A 22,317-nucleotide genomic window follows, 5' to 3' on the forward strand; every position below is an offset into this window, starting at 1 on the left:
GGGGCTTCCTATTCCGACCTTCTCCTGCCGCTGCCGTCGGTGGCTGTTCCCGGGGCCGGACCGCTTTCCTTTTAGCACCAACCGAAGAACGCCACCTAACAACGGGATGAAGATGCCTCTGGACAATACGCGCATTAGTCCGGGAGGGGGGCAAAAAGACTGTATTCCTTTCCACGAGACGGAACCCATTGAAGAATTGAATCTTGATAATCAACTTTTCGAGTTCGATACTCTGACGATGTCCTTCCCAAAACGGCACGTACCGATTGATTAACATACACTGAATTTCTGCGCTGCGTTGAAGTTGCGTAACCTTTGCTCCGAAGGTCCCGCATCACCGTCGGATCGGTTTGATCCGTCCTCAGTCTGTGCCGCTCTCATTTTACATACGCGGCCATATCTCGGGCACACTATATCAGTCACCCCCTATCTGATTTATTTTGGCACCGCCACCCCCGGGGGGGAAGCAAAACTAAAACATTAGTTTTGCAAACCACACCGACTGACACCTTCCGATAACAGATAAATTTCCTGAAAAACAATGTCTCACATCCCGGCCAACCCGGCCAGTCGAAGAAAGCGCACCGAGCGGGAAATAAATCTTTCCTCTTTCGCAACCCGGACTAGGCATTCCTCGAAATCCATTAAAGGCTCAATTCCGTTCCGTTCCGTTCTTCCACCACACGCGTGTCGAGGCGAGGCGAGGATTTTATGTTCAACCTTTCCGGGTTTCACACCGTCCCGGTTCCGTCCCGGTTCCGTTCCGTGTCCCTGCCGGACCCGTGTCCGTGTGTAGACCCGGCGCACCCAGCAAAACAAGTAATTTTTCATTTTTCCTCCAATTCCTGAGTTTTTTCCTGAGGATCCACATTTGTCCCCGCTCTCTTTCTGATTCTGTCTCTCTCTCTCTCTGCCTGTCTCTCTACCTGCCTCTCTGTTTATCTATCTGTTTTCTTTCTTTTTCGCCCGCATGCCACACAGACGAACGAGAGTTTGCCCAAGATTTCTCAAAGTATGGGCCAAGCTCCGGAGGAAAGCACTTTAACGGTGTCGGTGGTGGACTAGGTAATGGATCATATATTTTCAGCTTCAATCCTCGCCCTCGTCCGTCCCACCTTCCTATCCCACCTGTTCGCTTCTTGCTTCTGGCCCGAAATCGCAGATATTGTGACAGCCCGAACCCCTAACACAGCGCGTTCCCGTCGATTCGTTCACTCCGCAAAAACTTTCACTCCGAAAAAATTGGCCCAAATACGGCCGCATCTCGGCGTCATAAATTGTCACCACTCCGCCGGGTGAAGCAAAATTTAATTATGATAACAAGTGGGGCCCCTCCGTTGCCGGGTGCCCATTTGCCGGAAACCGAAGCGCATTTTTAAGGGGCCATAAAATGTCCTCCAATTGCTACAAATTGTTTGCAGATGGCATTAATTTTCCGGCCCCATCGACACCGCCGGAACGCCGGCACGACGACGGGCGGAATCGATTTCCGCCAGGCACATTTACTACACGAAAAGGCACGGGCGGTCTCCCTTCCCCGAGGTCCTTAGTTGGCACATCATGTTGGCTTTAAGCAAGTGGCCCCGCCGTGGCACTCTCGTGTGGCGTTGATGACTTTCAAAAACTCGGCTGAAATAACATCTTCCTCGCCGGTGCGTGCCTCGTCCCGCTTTTTTTCCCACAACCCATGCGGCCCACTCCGACACCACTGCCGACCGCCCGCCCGCCCGCCATTCATCCTTATCAGGGGCCCATTTATTTTCATTAGTCATTTGCTGTTTGTGCTTAAGCCTTAAGCCACCCCACACACACACGACGTCCCACGGACGGATTTTTCGCCAACAAGCGGGAAGAAAGCTGCGATGCTGCGCTGCGTCGTGTGTGTGTGTCGTTTGCTTTTGTGTGTCGTTGTCATTTAATTTTCCCACTGCAAACACACGCCACGACGCCTCGGTCCCGGGTTCTTTTCCCCAAGTCACACTCATTTAGCACCACATACGGCGTGACGAGTGCTAAGCGGCTAAGAAAGCTGCCACCCGAAAGAGACGCACCAGGACACTTTGGTCACGGCCAGAAAAAAAACAAGGGTGAAAGGAGTGTAATTCGAACCGGCGCCGTCGAAATGGTCAGAAAATGTCCTCCACGCGACGGGCGATGGTCGGCTCCGTCATGCCAAACGCCATCTCAGGTGGCTCTGCCAAGGAAGTCAATAGCGTTGTTGGAAGTGTCGTTGTTGGCGGGTCATGATTCTTCGTTCTAGTTTTCACTGCCGACCGACCGATGGTGCAGATCGTTGTCATCAATGTCGTGTCGTGGCGTTGCCAACGCCCACCGAAGCAGGCCACGGGTAACAAGATTCGCACAGTACGCGTAAGGGTTACCGAAGCAAACGGAGGTTTTTAAACAGCTCAAACATCGAAAGACACACCGCCCTCCTCATGGCTCGATTCTTGGCACCGAAGGCAAACCGGAGGATGAAAAGAAATCCGCAACATCGGTGGAGGGCTTCTGTAAGCCGCCCTCTGGCGAGGAAGGGCAAGTTGAACAACTTTATGGTGAGCTACCCGGCGCCTCCATCGGCTCGTGGTGTGAAAATGTAACCAGCCAATGGGCACTATGGGGAAAAGACGATCTTAAGTCACTTTAAAAACAGGCGGTTTATACATATTGGCGTAAAATAGACAAGTTATCTATGACAAATCCGAATTTTTAGCCTTCCATGTTGTGTAGATTCCGAGATATCATCTGTCAAAGACGAAACAGTGATAAAAATGGCTCTTTAAAACCAATTATTATCAGCTACTTTAACGCGATCGTTAGCACAGTTCTGCAACGGTAATGTTCCTATATTATAAATCATTCGAAAGGTAATGAATCCTTCTTTGATATGAAATAATCAAACGTTTACGTTTTGCATTGTTAATACATTTTTATCGGGACTTTGTGAAGAAAACTACGAAAAAAATGCAGTTTTTCATCTTTGGTAATGCAGCAAAAAAGTTCTTCGCGACCAGACACCTAAACGAGGCATTACAATAGAAATTAAGGTAATTTTAAACGATTTCCAGTAAGTTTTTTTTTGCAAATTCCTACGACAAATTTAGCAAATTCCTATTTTAAGAAAACAATTCCTTTAAAAAAGGAGGCGCCTGGTTTCTTGTTCCAGAAGAACCATTGAAACATTTTGTTGTAATGCAGATTGCATAGCTCTGGCGTTTAGATTGTGCCTTGAAATATTTTAGTGTCATTCAAATTGCATAGCTCAGGCGTTTTAAAACCTTATAATAACAAAAAACCATAAAAAGTTGAATCTAATCGAAACACATGCAAAGAAAACAAAAACGTTGACAAAAATCCATAGATTCTTCCTAAAATCAAATATGTCCGCCTTTCCCATACAAATTCCCTACTGTGCAATGGCCCCCCCGCCGGGGCCATTCGGGGCCGCAAAACATGGCGCAAAACATGGTGGTGGTGAAAATTTAAAATTAGAAAGAGCCTCGGGCCCAATCGACATCCCAAGAACGGAGGTCCTCCGTAGCTAGGATTAAATAATGATTGCGAAACACCCTCTGTGTGGCGATAAGCAGCGCGATAAACGATTTTTTGCTGCCAAACACCAGGAAATGAGGTTATTTGGTGTGGTTATCTGCAAGTTGGCAGCCCTTAAATTACACACACACACACTTTTCCGTGGGGGACCGAATAATATTCGGTTCGGGTCGACTCGCCGGGCCGTAAACCCGCCGGTTTGATACACTCGGACTTCTAGTATCCGGACAAGTCTTCGAGGGGACAAAGTTTCCGACGTCGTGTCCCCAGAAAAAATGGAGCCCTCCCGTGAGGGGGGGGGTAACCTATGGGTCGGTCTTTGGCGGAATGATTCATTTGAATGCAGAGCACCATTATTCATATTCGCAAAAGTAATTCTTCACAATCATTGCACCCAGCCCTGCATCCAACTCTCAGCCGTCCGGTGCCCGGTCCGCCCCGGTGGCCGACTCCAAACCGAGTGCGATAGCCAAACGAGTTACAAATTTGTTCCGTCCGTTCCGTCGGTCGTCCGGTGCGCTGCTTTCGAAACCGAACCACTGACAGCAACAATAATGGCCATAATTCATCGCCAACGCCAGGCGCCACGGCGCGCGCAGCCGGCCACCAAACTAGGGGACGGAAGACGGAACGGAAAAACTAGTCCACGTCAAAAAGTGAAACGAAAGAAACCGCCCCGCGCCCGGTTTTCAATTTCCTATTTTTCCCTGCACTTTCGCCCGGTGGCCGATTTGTGTCGATTGTAGGAAAAAGTGTTTAATAACTGTGCGGCGATCAGCGATTGGGGGAACCGCGATAGTGCGAACCCGTCAGTCGAAAAGATGACATGAAAATATGAATAATTCGTAATCTTTTTAACCTCGAGCGCCGCGCTGTCGGATGCGTGACGTTTACAGCGAGACGCACCAGCGTTCCCAACAAAATCCGGACGGCTCGGGCGGTGGGGAAACTTTATCTATTATGCAAATGTTCCGGACCCCGGATCGGGCGACCGTGCCGTGAGTGGCACGGAACACAGAGTTTTTATTTTGGGCACCAAGAACTACTGGTCTCGCGCTGGCAACTTCCCGTCCACGAATCGGTAAGTCGTCGGGGAAGGAAACTTTGGGAGCCACGATGGGAGCCGCTAGTTTAAAAGGCGGACACCATATTACCGAAAGCCGCCAGTTTGTTATTGCTTTCCACCCCGGCCAGAGGCCAGAAGAAGTGTGGGCTTCAGTTTTTCGTACGCGAAATCGTATCCCTCGCAGCAGCGGCAGCAACAACAACAGGCGACATAATCCGTGCTGCTGCTGCTGCTGCAGTGTGTGCAATAAATCATTCGTTTTATGTGGGAATCTCGGAAAGGGTTTGTTTTGTCTTTTTTTCTTTATGCTCTGCCATTGTGTTCGCGGGTTCCATTTTTTTTTACAACTGGCGGATCAAGGCAGTTCTCGAACGCCACTCGCCATCTGTTGAGCTACGGCGGCTCCTGTAAGTAACGGACGGAGCAGGGTCCAACAGGGAGCACCCCAACACACGGTCCCCCGGTGCGGCTTAAGTATACATTTATATTTCACTAAACCTAAACGACGTGTGGAGCTTACGTTCGCTTCGCAGTCCCAGCGACCGGGAACGACGGCGAAAAAAAAGGCACGGCAAAAGTTGCCACACTAGCGGAAGGATTGATGCCACCACAAATGGCACTCCAACAGCTCCAACAGCTAGGAACCTAGCGCCGCGCTTCACCGAATGCAGATCGCAATTACTTAAACGTCAAAACAATGGCAAATGATAAATAAGCGACCGTGTTCCACCCCGTGGCCACGGCACGTGTGCATAAATATGTTGCGCTTCGCTTCGTCCCCACGCGGCTCTAATGATGGTGCGCTCGGCGCTCTGGTGAGGTGCGACCATCATCAGCGGGCGCGCGCCAATCCTCCCGGGAACGATCATAAATTTGAATAAATAATCCAGCCCGGTCGCTAGTTGGGCCCGAGCCCGGCGGAAACTAATCCCTCCCGTGTGTCACGTGTACCGTGCGATCTTCGCCTTGGCGCTCCCGGAAGCAGGTGAGCCAACTTCAAAGCCCCCGGTCGGTCGGTCCGGCCAAGGCGCATCTGATGATGAGATCCCAATTAGGGCGAGAATTTACCTCGCTAATAGAGGATTTATGCTAACCAACCTTCTTCGGAGGCGCAACACTCGCATACCCGGCGCATCAGTTTCTCCGTTCTCGAGCCCCTGAGGCCGACGAGGCCGTTTTGACAAATATCTCGTGACTTCCGTGCGCCGTTTGCATAAATCGCCAGTGAGCCCCCCGCGCCTGGTTGGTATGTAAAATAGCGGCCCGAATGCACTATTTATGAGATCACGAGCTGCACGGGATCATTGCACTTAATTTAATGCTCTTAAAATCTACCCACCGTGAGCCCCAGCGTCGTACTCACTCACGGATTTATCTGACCGGGCGGGCGTGCAACAAACAAAAAACTGGCCACCTGGTGGTGGTGGGACTTTAGCAAACTGCACTCGATTTTCACCGATAAATTGTTTAATACCATCAACAAACTCTCGCAGGCGCAGGCCGGCCGACCGCCCGACCGGTGCAGTTAATAACTATAACCCGTTTAATTGAACACTGCCCATTTAATCCCGGCTCCCGGGGCAGTCCCGGGCTGTGACATGTCGGCCAGAGAGCCTGCGGGGTCGATGCAACACGAACCGGAAAATAACTTATCATCCGGCCAGCGGCGGTACATAAAAACGGAGCACCATACGGAGCACGCCGGGCCGGATTAGGTTCCGATTGGTCGAGGGGCCGGTCGGGCCAATAAATCAAATCCACCTTAATCACGCCGCATTTATTACAATCGATCGCGCTTCGCGTAGCACTTCGTGGGACTAATTTGCAGCCACCGGCCGGTTATGATCTGTGATCTCCGGACCCGGAGTAGCCCGTCGGTGGCTTATCTTCCCTCACGGGAGCTTTCCGGAGGGCCCACCGGTGATGGACAAACTTTTTCTAAATCCCCAAAAGCCCGGTTCGTTAATGGCTGGGCACTGGGCACACCCTTTACCCAGTGAACCCCGACATTATAAACGCACTAGCAGGCCCGGCGAACTCTGTTTCGCCCCAGAGGCAATGGGCCCCCGGTGATAGGAGCAGTCGGTAACGCTCGTCCCTGTATCGCAGCTGGCCATGGGTTCGATTCCCGATTCCGGCGTTCCAGGGGGGTTGGCGCGGGACTAACAACCCGGCCCGTAAAAACGAACGTTTAGAAAGAGTATCAGAGATTAACATTGTCTCTGGTGCAGGCTAAGACCGCTCAACGGTTATTGTCCAATAAGAAGAGAAGAACTTCATTTCGTCAGCTGATCTTGGAATTACTGGCAGTGTTTGGCGGAAATTTCAGGACACTAAAATCATTGCGCCTCCAAAACTTCTCGCAACATGCACCAAACATCTCGATTATATGCGTCATTCAGTTCACGATTTGGCGCTGGCATTCTTAACTGTAAGCTGGTATCTCCTCATTTATCTCAAGATCAGGATTTCTGGAATTGACACGAATTTAACCCTTCACCACTTTTCCCAAACAAACAAAAATCCAAACATTCGAACGCATCTTAAATAAAACACGGTACGGTACAATGGTTGGACACGGTACGGTACAATGGACCATTGTAGTATACCATTGTACGGTACAATTTAACTATTTTTAAGTAAATACTTACTGATAAATGTTTCCCTACGATTAAAATTACTCATCGAAATAAGAAAGTGCTTAAAAATAATGTATTCAATATTATTTCCACGCACGTTAATTTTTTTACGACGCGAATGATAAAATGAGATGTGAATAGTCGCTAAATAGCGGGGCGGAAGCTTGAAATAGAAGTATTGCGCTGTCTTTCTGGCCTTTGTCGTTAAACAATTGCTCACAGTGGCGGATCGCGAGAATAAGTGGAGGCTCTCTCACTGGCTGACAATTTGCCAAACTATTCGGCGTTTGCGAGAGAGAGTGTAAACATACGCAAGAGAGAGACAATTGCTTGCTGTTTCGCTCTCTGTCTATCGTTTGTCGATGCCGCCTCAGTGAGAGAGATCGCGACGGCCTTATTTGTTGGAAGGGGGAAAGGAGGGTGGGGGAACGCTTCATTAGTGAGAAAGAGAAGCCAACAATTGTTTTCTGTTGCTCGCTCTGTCTGTCCCGTTGCAGTATATGAAAAAAAAACACATTGTGCGTATTGTGGCTTCATTGTGACGCGATCGGATTATAAAAAGTATCCTATCTGGGGCCCTTGGATCTAAGCTACCTTCACCCCAATTTTCAGCCAAATCGGTTCAGCCGTTCTTGAGTTATAAATAAACAGAAAATAGCGCGGTACTCTTTTATATATATAGATTACATCCACAGCCTGCTGCGTGCACGTGTAGTTGGGTTGTTTTTGAAGTTTCGCTTTTGTTTATTTCGCCGAACGAGTTAGAGCCGGCCGCCGTTCCCCGAGGGGGGCGATCCACTGGTCCTGGGCATGTGAAAGTGATTTTTAATGGCATTATTTATGGTCCGGTGTACGTTTTAAAATTTGCTTAAGCAATTTATCAAATACCAAACCATCCGCCGGTCGGTTTCGGGTCACGATGATGTAGTTTGTTGTTGTTTCGGCTCACGTGGGCCCTCTCTCGCCGGCCTGAAAATAGTTAGAAAATTGAGGGGGGTCCTTTGGATCGGAGCTCACCTTCCGGTGATTCAATTTGTTTGTACAGCGCGCACCGCACCGGGGCCAAAAGTTCTCGTGCGCGAAGTGAAAAGTTCACCTTTATCAACTCCAATCCCAGTGATCCGGCTGCCACCCGCTTCTCGGTCGATAGCGGGCGGATATCCGAATTCCCGGGGCCACGACGACGGCGAGAACGGTGGGGACAATTCAGGCTTCGGGTGGCTAGAAAAGCGGCACAAAAAAGTGGAAATTTGGGGTCGACATGCACAATGCAAAATCCTGAATTTCGTGTAGCTTCGCCTGCCTGCCTGCCATGGCCTGGTGGCCATGTTCCGGACTATCCCCGGGATAATTATAATGATATTATAACACCCATCATCACACACACACACCGGGGGGAACTGCATAACTTTATTTTCCACCCATTAAACCTTTCCGCCTTTCGGTGGTTGAATTAACTGAACTGACTTTCTGAGGCATAGCTCGACTGTTTTTGTCATTCTCTCTCTTAAATTGGCCAACAATCGGCCAACGGGCAAAAAGTGGTCCACCACTGTGTGGCCCCATCAATAAGGATACCGGGCGTGGGTGCGCACTCAGTGGATCAGGACCCTGCAGCGGAGCGTGTTTTCCGGAGGAGGAACTTTGCCTCCTGGCTCTGCGCCTGAGTTATGACCCGCGGCTTCCGGTGCTGCAGGTGCAAAGCGACATTTCATTATCGTTAGCAATCGGTCCGCCGGTCGCCCTGGGTCCCGGAAACCAGCCGGGAGAGCGAGAAAACTCCGACTCCGGTTGGCGAAACTCGGCAATGATTAAGATAAACAGTCGGACAAAGGAGAAGGACACAAGGAACGCAGCAGTGCTTTTCATTGTGGGGAAAGCGCAAAATTGAGTTACTGCCACGCCCGGGTACACGGGCGGCTTACGAATCAGCTTACGAAACCGGAGAAAACCTTGCAGAAGCGGTGGCGGAGGCGAGTTCCGAAGAAGCAGCGCGGGGTGATTACAAAAAAAGTAGTACGAACACAACACTATCAAAATGTTTCACATTTTTTTGTGCCCGCTCCACATACACCGACGGGGAATTTGACTAGCGTAACGAGATTAAAATCGCCACCCTGTGCTGCTGGCTTTCCCTGCGTTTGGCCTTTTCGGGACCTATGCAAAGGAAGCAGAGAGAGAGCATCCATCATGCGCCACCCAACCAACGGGGGTTTATATTTTCTGCCGGTTCTCGGTGGGTTTTACGGATTCGCTGCGACTGCCTCTGGGAGCGATTCATTAGCAGTTCGCGTGTGTTTTTTTTTCGGCTTCCTTTATGGCATTTTTAATGAGCACAACATAAACCACTTCACACAATTCGGGCTTCCAGTCGCTGACCACTCCACAGGCTGGCTGGCAAGTATTGTTTGTGGTGAATGAATTCGGAGCTAGCTGTCTAATTCTATAAAAGACTGTCTGACGATCTTGTATTACGTTGCCGGTGGGTCACGGTATCTAAAATGAAAGGATTTCTTTTTAATTAAAGTTGTGTAATTCGATCCAAGTGTTTTCTATAGTGAGACGGGATTTCTCACCAGTGAGAGCGCAGGCGGTGATTCTCACCGCGTTCAGTACCGTGCACTATTCGTTCAATTGCAGAACCTAAACTAAAAGAAAGCATTAAAATACTCAACAGTAACGTAGAGATGCATTTAAAATCAGTTTTATTTGCTGTATAAATGCATCAATAATATTTTATTAGAATTAAAAAAGTTACTAAATTTGTATAGTGAGGTGGACTACCTGTGAGTGAGAGTGTCCGTTACCCTGGCAACCGTTTCCTGAACACACTGATTTATTCACACCAACACATTCAAACCGTATAAAGAGACCATAAAACTCAAATAAAGACTAGCGATAGGCTTAACGCTGGCCGTCCGGCGCCCTAAGATGCTTATCATCCTCGTCCTCCGTTCCTTTTTTTATCACTACCGACCGCCTTTCATCGTGTCGGTTGATTCAAAAATAATACGTGCCACCCAGCCCCGGGGCCGTCACAAAACATCAAAACACACGCCACGGAACTACATCAAACGCAGCCGACGGACCGAGCCGAGCCGAGAAGTCGCGCCGTCGTCGCGGAAACTAACGAGGAAAAACACGAAAATGAGCAAACCGTGGCAATCGCACTGGGAACCGGGACGTCCGGGAGCAAAAACGCCACTCGAGAAGGGAAAAATAAAAACCCGTCCCGCGCGCCGCGTCCCGCTTTCCACGGCCGTTCATTTGTTGCAGCGTCAGAGCGCGTTGCATGTTTTCATTAAAATTCATTTTCAATTTATAATCATTAAAGTGCGCTCGGCACTTTTCGCCCCCACACACACAACACAACAGACCGACCGGACCGTGGGAACCGTGCACCGGAACCAAACAGGGTCCTTGCTGCAGCGTGGCCTGACGATAGAAGGGGGGGGCGCGAAAAAAGCGCAACACACAACGTCGCTTGGCTGATAAAAATTGAAATTGTCAATCGAGAAAGCAACATGCCGACGGGTCTACCCGTCTACCCCGGACAGTTACGCACACACACACACACACACAGTGCGCCACACGCCGATTGGTTTGAGGTCCTTCCGAACACACCGACAGCGGCCGACGGCAAACGTTCCGATAAATAACGTTCTGCGACAGACACGGGACGGCGGCCGGTTGAGAGGTTGACATGCAAATTAAACTCAAATTAAAGTAGTATATTTCCTCCCGGACAGGCCGGCGCCCCTGCCCGCGCCCGGGCCCGACCGAACTATCACTGTCGGTTCTAATTTATGCAGCGTGAAGTGATATTAATGATGGGGCACCGGCGCCGCCACCGATAGCCGAAGAAAGCAACACTTTTGCCCGAGTCCCGGACCCGTACCCGGACCGCTTTGGTGCACACACGCGACGACGACCCGACCGGTCGGTTGTTGTTCTCTCAGTCAACATTCGATTACGTGCGCCGGCAACATACTTTTTTTCCGTGCCGTGCTGTGCCCCTTACAAAGTCAACAGCGCCGCTGGTGCTTTTAGTGCCGTTGTGGCCGTATCGATTGCTTCCTTTCACGTTCGGTTGGCGCTTTCTTCCACCGCTGGGGGTCCCGGGGTGAGCGCGCCATTTGCGAACAAAAGGCAAATAAAAACTACCCCGCGGGTTCGGGCACTTCCGGGCTGTTCCGGTGTTCCGGCCAACGCGATACACACGCGAGCCGAGGAACGAGGTCCCGGGCGAGGCGTTGTGATGATACGATACTTGGCAAAGGATTTATTTGTTTCCAAGACGTGCGATTAAGCGTACGGTCGGGAGGGGCCGGTAGGTCGCCCCGGTCCCCCCCGCCGGGCCGGAACGGCCTCGTTCGCGAAGTTTTCGCGCCCCACGTCCCGACTCGCTGCTGCCTTATGTATGAGCTATGAATGCTAAAAACATAATGATACGTTACGGAACCCGACCCGCGGGTGGGGGAAAATGAATGGAAAAGTCAAGCCCCCCGGAGATACGAACTCCGGGCGAAAAAGGCCCCGGCTGCCGACCCTCCGGAAGAGAGCTTTCAATTGAACGCCAAATAAAAGAAACACCGGATAAGAACTCCCCAGGTTTTTTGCGGCGGCGGCGGCAGGGTGAAGGGACGCCAGGGTGCTGGTCGCAGATAGTGTTGCGCCTGCACTCAGCTCGGTACCATTCTCGAACCAGTCCGGAAAATCCTATCCCTGGCCCGGGCGAAGGAAAAAGTTAGTGTACGAAAATTGATGGTTTGCTGTTTCTTTAATTTTTCACTTTTATGCAAAATATTCCGCATCCCGCTCATACCGGTGCTTATTTCGGTTTGATGCACACACACACACTCCGAATCCCGAAAGTCGCTCGTCTCCCGGAGTCGGGCTCTGCTTTCCGGCGTACATCAGCAACTTTTGGGCAAACGGATGCATTTGCAATTTTCCCGGAAAACCCGGGTTAGGGGCCTCGGACTCGGGGTCGTCGGAGCGGAGTCGGAGCAGATTGCAGTCATCACGTGCCGGGCTAACTGCGTGCTCAGATGGACTCGTTTAGTAGTAATGGACTATAAACAAAAACCCAACCGAGCCCTACGATACGCTGCAATTTGGTTCCGTCGATTCCGGGAGCCGTACAATGATGATGATAGCGTTCAGGAACGAATCATAGACAAGTAGACATCGGAAATGGAGATATTTTTGAGGAATTTTAATTAAAATCGAACTCACCGTTAACCGTTTCGTGGGAATTAACAAAAATTTAATTGGGCTGTTCGGTAACGCTAGAAGGTTCACGTGAAATGGCTGAAAACGGTCGATGGTTGCTTTGATTCAAAAACGCGTTGGTAGTAATCAAATGTCAGTTGGTTGTCAAACACAAAGGAAGGCATTTTTTTCAATTATATTCAGGATTTAATCGGCCATTGGAACAACTCTTGGAGCAAAAAACTCTTTTTTCAATTATGAACTCTTTTTGGGCGTTTTTGTGGAAGAAATAAAAAGCAAATAATTCAAGCAGTCAGTTTATTGATGGGTGTTAATTTTTGTTTTGTTACTACTTACTTTTTTTTAGTAGTTTGTTAGTTTAGCCTAAAGTTTTGTACTACAAGTTGATGCACTGTCAGGGTTCGAACTGTCATCTTAGAAACAAAAATCAATCAAACTATTTAAAATTGTTTTATGTGCAACTCTTGCCTTTCTTAATTAATGAATTAATTAATGAAATATAAAGTAAATTTGGTGTCGTTGGCTCATGTATAAACAATCACTTTTTATGATTCAAGCAGCAATCAACAAGCACTGTGAAGGGTGAAAATAACAGGGGATTAACTACCCCAAACAAACGTGCGAATGTTTAGAACAAAAGCTCCGAATCCATTCGAAGAATAATCCATAACCAAAGGCTCAAGCCGTAGACAACCCCGGTTTTCTATGCCAAGCTTAGCTTGACTCATTTACTGTCCTGTCCCCGGGTGTTGGAAGCGGAGTTGCCATCATTCTAACTCCCCGGGGCTGGCCGGGGTGTTCTTTGTTGAATGAACGTAGACAAATCTGTGACCAACCATCGGCGGCTCACGTATTTCCACGCACGCACCGTTCGCAGCATAATCCAATCATGATTTATAAACACTCCCCGACGGAGGCGAGAAAAGTCCCACACGCAAAAGGATAAAGCCGCCAATCGATCGCATCCGAACTCGGAAATCTTTCCACTCCGATGCTGTGCCGGCTTTATAACTCCATTAGAATCATTCACAACGAACCCCCCGTCGCCACGCCACAACCCGGCCGGCAGGATTGTTGAAGTATTTTTCATTTCTCTTCACCAGTCGCCCCCCACGGGTGGGGTCTGTTTGCAAACCGTCCCCGTAGTCGCAGACCGAGCAACGACATCGATTCACCGACGACGAGGACTCGTTCCTTGGACCCCTCTCCGCCGGGGCCGCAACCCGACTCGAGGGGGTAGCTTTTAAAACCATTTATTGTTTGTGCTATCTCCACCAAACGACAATCGTAAATCATATATTAAAAGATATAAAAAGTACAACCGCCGGCCCCAGCTCCCTGCGCTGCTGCACCCTTGCGTCCTGCGGCCAAATAAAAGCTCATAATCCAGAGCGCAAACCGAGGCGAGGGATAAGCATTTTTATGTTCAGTCATGCTTTACCCGCTCTCTCTCTCTCTCTCTGTCGTTAGTGTTGTTGCCGTTTTGGATGGCGTTTGTGTCTATCTTTTGTTCCGACTGTGGCCCCCCCACAACCCACAGGACCGCTATCGTTATCCCGGCGAAGATCATCGATCAGGACCGTGCGCGCCGCCGGGTTGCACGCCACAGCGGCACGTCGTCCTGGCGAGTGAGTCCTGCACGCATGTTGCTTCTGCTGTTGCATGGCCTCAGCCAATGGGTCCATTGGCGACAAGGGCGCGACAAATCGGGAGTGCTCCTCGGCACCGCCCGCGCAGGGGAACTTTTAATGCGCTCCATTATTGTTACAGCGACTGTCCTAGCCAGACTGGGCCAGCAGCGTCCCATTTCGCCTCCACTTTGGTGCGCCAACCACTGCTTTATCTTGCCATTATCCGTCTTTTATCACACTTCTGGCGTGACATCGGAAATTTCGTGGCGTGCCACTCTCTAATGAGGAACGTGAGCCACGCCGACGCCACCATAAGCATCGTTCTGCAGATCGATAAGCTGCATTCGCCGCGGCGAACAAAGTGCGGTAATCTTTATTAGGTTTGAGTGTTCTTTCTTTCGGGCTAACCACGTACACCAGTGTTCTATTGGCCTTCGATTGGAGTAGCGCTGGAGAGATGGCCCTTTTGATTGGCTACGATCTGGCTCTGGTTCAGTCAAGGGTTTTCGAATACGAAAAATATCAAAGCTATGTGTCCTCGATCGATTAGGACCCGAACAAAATGAGAAAGGTATGGGCATTCCGAATAAATACGATTTAGAAATCATGGTTAAGCTCATTGTTCTCACTAAACTGATTTCTGCACAAAGGATCGCCAGCAGCAGCAAAACCTACGCAATGCTCCTCTCATGCGGAATTCATCCATTTGCATGGCCCCATTTTTCCAATAAACACACAATCCGATAGCTTCGAAAGTTGCCGTGCCCAAATAGTTCGCTACGGCTCACCAGCGCCAGGCACGACGGCAACTATTTGCTGTGTCTAAAGGTCCGCACTCGGGGCCGGTCAACAGGCGAACTCAATCCAACTCAATTGAATATTAACTGGCATTCCAGGGGCACTTGTTGGACTTGTTGAGGGCTAATCATGCGGCTCCGGCACCGAACACTGCCGAACACACTGCCGGGCAATTGATTAAACATTCTTCTCGGCTGTTCCAGGGAAACTTTGTCCGCCCGGTTCCGGTCAATCAGTCCGGCTCCGGTCCGTCAGGGTCAGACGGTTACAGTGCGCCCGCTCTGGTCCATTTGTCGTAATGAAAATTTCGAGAAAACCCAACCCATTCCCGGCGCCTGCCCGTGTAGCATAGTTTCGTGTCCACCGTAGTTCGATTAGCAAAACCACCGTAACAAATCTGTCATATGAACAGACTCATCAATACAGGATACAGGGGCCGGCTCTGGCGTCGCCGTCTGGCGTGTCTAGGACCCGGCTTCAAATCCGGATCAGAGCCCCCCCCCCCCCCCGGAACATGGACGCGTACGTTGGCGTTGATGGTCAATTGCTTGCGCAACACCAGGGATCGGTGCGCAAAAGGGGGAAGTCCTTTGCGACAAGCACCATCGCAGCGCAGACCAGACGCAACGGACGCAATCCGGTTCCGTGCCAGTTGTTCCAGTCGTCGTCGTCGTTCAAAAGTCGAACGGCTGTGGGGATTGTGAAACGTGTCGAAATTACTGCAGCCAACTGCGACCCAACGTGCCGCTCCGTTCCGGGCGATGTTCTCACAAACTTTCCTCTTCAGATTGGATGGCCACAGATTTTGCAAAACAAAAAAGGGGACAAAAAAACGCAATGTGCAAAAAGTTGCAGTTTTCTGAAAGCTGATCCTGCCAGCTTTCAACTGACGCAACGGACCGTGCGCCCGGTGATGATGTCCACGCGGGCGGCGGCGACCACTGCATTCGGGGAAACCATTCAAAGGGAAATTCCAGATTCATCGTTCTTCAGTTTCCAGCCGGGTGGACGCTTGAGTGGCATCGACCCTCGAGTTTTCGCGCACTCTCCACTGACCGGGCTCAGTGGCCGCGCGAGTCCAGAGTGGCCCTGCAGGCTAGCTGTCGACATGCCGTGGTTCGACGAGGATCGACGATAAATATCAAGCTTGCAGCTTTTCCGGCAAACGCGCAGCGATTCATATTTCCGCATGACGGGGCCAAAGCCTGGCCAGTTGCTGGTGAAAAGTGCCACAGCTGGACCCTGGATGCTGCAGCTGGTGTCTGGGATTGATTCGCGATTGACACTTTTCGTGCTCCGGCGTCCGGAACCAATCGGTTCGCAAGAGCCGACCCTCCCCAGACGCTTCTCCGGAATTACCAATTAAATGAATGAATTCAGTGACCAACCAGTGAGGGAGCACCAAATGCGCCGGCGTCGTTCGGAGCAGCTGGGACCTGGCTGCAGCCGTGGAAGTGCATTAATTTTTGTAATTACAACCAAATTTGTGATCCGTCCGTTTGATGTCAGAGGACCAGAAGTGACCGACCGCGCCGTTGTTTAGGTGTTCGAATTTTCCATTTTATTATTTACTCCATTCTCCCAGCGCGCCATGCTAATTATTCCTTGAATTGTACACCACTAAATCACACTGACTGCCACCAATATATAGTAACAGTCCGTTCTTTTCCCTGCCCCCCCCTCGAAAACATGGCCCCAACATGGCACGGCTGCACGTCACTTATAGACTTTCTCTCAACAGCGGCCCGTGCAAAGATAATCGGCTCCCAGGAGGTGCACGTCAAGAAGGGCAGCACCATCTCCTTATCATGTGTTGTGAATGTCCACGCATCGTCCATTTCATGGTAGGTGATGCGGCGACCGACAATCTGACTCCCAGCATGGCAACTCCTCAACTTCGACTCGTCCCTCTCTCTAGGTACCATGGATCGTCGATCGTTGACTTTGATTCCGCTCGCGGTGGCATTAGCCTCGAGACGGAGAAGACCGAAGGGGGTACCAGCAGCCGGCTCATGCTTACCCGGGCCACCCTGCGCGACTCCGGCAACTACACCTGCGTTCCGACCGGTGCAATATCCGCCAGTGTACAGGTTCACGTTCTGAACGGTAAGTAAGCGTAGACTGTGGTCTTTTATGATGTTGTTAGCAACTGACAGCATGCCACGAGTAGGCGCTGACATTCTAGAAAGAAGTGCCGACTCCGTCACCGTCATGGCAACGGAACGAGTTACTCATCTAGAAATTTGAACTGACTCTATCTATCGTTTCGATCCTTACTTCGCAAGGTTTTCCAAATAATTCCTTTTCTTCTGGCCTCATCCGCAGGTGAACACCCAGCTGCCATGCAGACGAGCAGCGGCGTGCCGTGTCCGACACATCAAGCACTTATCCTTCTCTTTGTATCATTGAATAGTTGTAATCTAAGTAAGTTGATCTACTTCATATCAAACCTGCTCGTAGCGGCCCGTTTCCTGCTCGCTGCGACGACCACCACTCTACTGCTCCACCTGCGAAGGTTAGCCAATCTGGAAGGGCGGCAGCCGCGGGCTGTGGCAGCTTCCATTGCCAACACCTGGCATCGTGCGATCCGCTTTGCACCGAGTAGCGAGTTCGTTCCACTCGGACCACTACACCGACCCGCCGCACCGATCGCTCCGTCGGATCCGGATCAGAGTCGGACTCAGAGGAGATGATCGGCGCCAGCGTTGATCGAACTGCGAGCTAACTTTCACTGAATCCGCTGAACGTTGTTGTTGTGTCGGGGCTACGGAGCCAGTGCCGAATCTCCAGCAAATGACCTTTGGACTAGTGAGAGACAGATAGTGTGTCCCGTAAAAGTCTAGTGAGAATTCGAGGGCACTGAGGTAGGCACTGGATGGTTGCGAGATGCAGGGTTTAGGCAGGTCCCTGCCGGACACCGGACACTCACCGAGCTGTGTGTTTTTCGTTCCGAAAAACTGTAAATGTATAAATGTTAAGTTTCTACTTCATAGTACTAAAACTACAGATAAAATAAAATAAAATTAATAATTAATAGGCGAAGAGGGCCACGTCGGAGCGACCGAACGAGCGAGTGCGGCTGTACCGGACAATGATATAAAGTGGCGGGATTCATAGAGTCCCAGCGAATACGTTTTAGGATGCTGGTGGATGCTGCTCCGAGCGAGCGAATGTGTGTCCTAATGCAGGACTGAAGGACACTACAGCGTGGTGGTACCGTTTGAATTGAATTTCCCAGTCGGAACGAGTGGCGTGTGTAAAGTAATTAGTTGAACCAGAGCGGCAAACCCATGAAGCGTTACGCTTGTACTGTAATAAATTTTAGTAAAAGCCGGACGCTGGCAAACTCTTACATTAAACAGAATGGGTGACAAAACCACTCAAATGAACATGATGAGCGGTTGATGATTGAATCAAACAAACGAACGGGGAGGGTGTGTAATTATTGAGAGCGAGGGAACGAGAAAGCACGGTGGCCCCACGGTTTTCCTTCCCTTTTAGCGAATCCATACGAATTGAGTTAGGCAACTACGACACTATAGCGGAGCGGAGTTAAGCTGTAAGAAAAGAGGCTAAAGATTAGTTCGAAATCGTAGGCAATACAGGAAATCTCATAAAAAACCAAAACATGAACAGTGAACATGAAGTGAACTCAACTCGGTCGTGTCGAATTCCCCACAGATACCAACTAAGGTTAAGGATCCACCCGGCGCAACGACCTTCCTTCGCGTCGTTCAACCCCGGCAGACATGCGCGTATCGTAAGCGTTAGATCAACGAGAAACTCTGTTCGGTTTGTTTTGAAATATTTTAGCCCCAAAAACGGCAACCCGACCGGTGTCGGTGCCGGTGAAGGAGCAGAGCAGGATGAATAAATCAAATAATCTCTGTATAAATCAAAAGTGAGCGAAACCAAACAGAAAAACAAACAATGGAACTAAACATTTAACAAAACAAAACCTACAATCATTGTGTGGAGTCGGAGTCGGCGTGAGGAGTCGAGAAAACCCGAACAAGACAAAGGGCATGGGGCTTCCAGGTCTTCTTCGGGGTCGAAGGTCAGGATCGCTCGGAATCGAAAATCATTATCATCACAGAGGGTGGCGCAGAGGGTGGCGTTGAGAGGGCAGCATGATTCATGTGTGAAGGTTCATAAAAATTGAAAATAAACGACTAATGCGTAGGAGAAATTGAACTACCCGGGGGTTTCGTCTTTTATGTCGCGAGTCGGTTGTGTGGGAGGAAGGTCATAAAATGGGCGCCGGAATCAATCCGTACTCATCCGCCCACCGAACAACGTAAATATGTAACGTACGATCGATATCATTCCGGATCCGGCTCCCAACTTTTCCCCAAGCATCACTCGATTATTGTTCTTGCGATTTGTGTGAACCACAGAAGGCTGTGTCGATGCCAAAAAGCAGTCCTGGAGAAGATTTTTGGCAGCTGCCATGCGTTTGCGTTGGAGCATAAGCAGCAATCCGGACGGTAAACAACATTATTCTAATGATAAAAATTGTGCTGCAATCCATCTGAATTATGCCATCTGCTGCTGCCGGCGGTGGCCATGGTCCCTGCGTGCCGCACCGAAAATGCCGAGAAGGCGAGGACGACGAAAAACACATTTCTCAATTCAATATCTGGGCGGCAATCAATAATTTCTGTTCGAGGCCAAACAAACCGCGCCGCACTTGAAACTAAATCAACTTACTGTCCCACTCCTGATGATGGAAATTCTGCTTTTTCTGTTCCATATTTTCTTAAACAATCTTCGCCGGCATTACTTTTTCTTGCTTTAAACTTAAATTTTCCAGTCCTACCTCAAAACAGGACCTCCGGATGAAACCACATCTGCTGGGCAACGGCGACGGAACCTGTTGAAAAAAGTATTACTCACTTTTGTCACGCAATACTTTCCAAAAATAATGGCAACCTTTGAGTCCCTTATCCTTTCGGGGACGACGCTTTCTCGATAAACACAAACTACAAACTACTACAAAGCAGGAAACATAGTTCAAACATCGTACCTTTTGCCCCGCAAACTTTGTAGCCATTCCGGCTTCCCGGGGTCAACTTGGACCCTCTTGTGTTACTCAAACAAACCGTAACCGTGTACGGGCCTCAACCGGGATTCGATACGGTTCCCTGAGTGTGTGTGTGTGTCGGCGCTCCCTTCTCCGCGCTCGCGTTAACAGTCCTTAATTCATGCCGGCAAACAAAGCCCACACCCGGGTTCGGGTTCTGTAAAATCCTCATCAAGGAACCGACTACACACACGTATCCACACGAAGGATGTGGCCCCATAATTTATTCCGAATCAGGCCAGGACGCGCGCACCTCGTGCAGCCTTCTCCGCCCGGTGCCCTCATCTGCTTACATAATTCCGTTGATTTAATTCCTTGATTTTTCAACCACACCCAGCGAAGGTTTCGCATCGCCCATAGTTTTCCCCTTCGCGGCCACTGTCTCCGACTGAACGAACGTCTACTGCATTCGGCACCTTGGCGATTCCTGTCCGCTCCTGGATTGGCGTCCTTCGAGAGGTTCATTACGCATGAATATCAATGCGAAGATGATTGAATAAATTTCCATTTTCACGGCGCGATCGGGAACGGTCGGACGTTTTTCTTCCCAGAAAGTATCCGGCGCCCCAGTTCTAGATACATTTCTTGACGCTTCAGGCTGCCCCAAAGATCGGAAAGGACGCGCCGAGCCCGCTCGTTCCCTCTTGAGCCTCTAATTGGCTCCTTGGCCGAAGCTCATCCTTGACTCAATGGCTCAGGGGGGATGGGCTCAAAAATGATGAAGATGAGAACGGTTCTGATACGATTGACCTTCCCACCGCACTGTGTGCTTGTTTTCCGTGGCCGAGACCCGGAAGTGTGGCCGCCCACTCAACGGTGAGGTCAATAGGCGTTAGCTCATTTTTCTCGACTCCATTACGGGTGTGTATCGTCGTCGTCCCTTCGGCCCGCACGCAATGATTGGTCAGCGCATTCGACAACCGGCCAGCTTAATCCCGGAGCCGGCCTTTCATCCGGAACACATTTTCATCCCACCCTGAAGCTACCCGATTGGCCCGATGCCCGAAACGGGCGCCCGGATGCCAAACCGCCATGAGAATATGGCACGTGCAAACGATTTCCATATCAATTTTCATTTAAATCCCCACCCAGGCCATCGATCCGTTTCCCGTGGCGACCAGGAGCATGGTCACACAGACACCTTTGCGATTCTCTCCTGGCCACCTCTTCGGGGAGCTTGCTGCTGATTGCTGACTGTGAATGCAATTGGCCCGTTACACCCGGATCGGCCTGGAGGAGGCCGGAAGCAGCGAACGAATCTGATCCGTGTGCAGGTATCATCCGGCGGCAGGAAGCTGGATGCGTCCATTGCCGACGTTGCCGGAGAGCCGGCTCGAGATTTGCACTTTGTTGTCGCCTCGGCACGTACGTCAAGTGTTTATTGCTCCGTTCCCTAAGTACGCTATTTCTTGCTCCAGGATCCTGTCGGTGGTCCTGCACTGGCCCCGGATGTTCCTGGTTGCCAGGATGTTCGAAAGCGGACGTCTCTACATCGTCACTCCGTGATACATCGCATGGCTTCGTTTTCAAATAAGGTTCCTGTTTTTTTTGTTCAGGAAGGAGCCAATACTACCTTCATCTCCTGGACAATCGCTTGGACCATCGCTTGTATCTGGGATACCTGTTTCTTATGCAAAAGAGACAAGAAAAGAACCTTAGGGATAAGGCATTGAACTAATCAATGGGATCTGCCTTGAGCCGCCATTACTTTCCAGCTAGTCTTCTCAGTTCTCTCTCTCTCGTATTACATAATAAAGTTGGGAAGAACTGAAAACCATTGTTCAAAACTCTCAAAAACAATTAAAAATCCAAATTAATCCCATCAACATTTTTAAAGCCATCTTGGATGTATTAGAAAAACACTAGGGTTTTATTAAATTTTGGCCACATTCTGAGTAGACTCACTTTCAATTTACTTCAAAATAGACACGCTGTCCATAAACAGTAGCTTGATGTATTTTTATACTATTTGATGATGATGAGTTTTTTACGTGCAATCGGCCAATTGACTGTTTTGCGTCGAAAGTAACAACCTTTCATTAAAAACCAAGTCAATTACCGCACGGAGCTGCACAGACCGATAATCGTCGTTTGCTACCGACCCGTACTAATGTGGTTTAAAGAAATTGATTTTGGACATCATTTTTTGGGCGGTTCACTTATTAAGGATACCGATTCCAAGGCCCTTGCAAACGGCGCCGGTCGACACGAATGCTAAAAAGGTTTTCGTAGTACCGGCGGAGTGCCTGCACACCTGCACACAATCGGCACCGTTCGGTAGCGGCAGGCAGGTCCCTTTTGCTACTCCATTTG

At 49.9% G+C, this 22,317-nt stretch overlaps 1 protein-coding gene across 1 annotated transcript in view; it reads left to right on the forward strand.

The window, feature by feature from the left end:
• LOC128274550 (uncharacterized) overlaps positions 1-17,614 on the forward strand; it is a 58,551-nt gene extending 40,937 nt beyond the window's left edge. Inside the window, exons 4-7 of the mRNA XM_053012779.1 lie at positions 982-1,065; positions 16,648-16,765; positions 16,840-17,027; positions 17,247-17,614. Of these exons, the coding sequence (XP_052868739.1) occupies positions 982-1,065; positions 16,648-16,765; positions 16,840-17,027; positions 17,247-17,614 (758 nt within the window). The remainder of the gene's footprint in view (positions 1-981; positions 1,066-16,647; positions 16,766-16,839; positions 17,028-17,246) is intronic.
• The last annotated feature ends 4,703 nt before the right edge of the window (positions 17,615-22,317 follow it).

The sequence above is a fragment of the Anopheles cruzii genome, chromosome 3 (genome assembly GCF_943734635.1).
Source record: "Anopheles cruzii chromosome 3, idAnoCruzAS_RS32_06, whole genome shotgun sequence".
Classification (NCBI taxonomy): Eukaryota; Metazoa; Arthropoda; class Insecta; order Diptera; family Culicidae; genus Anopheles; species Anopheles cruzii.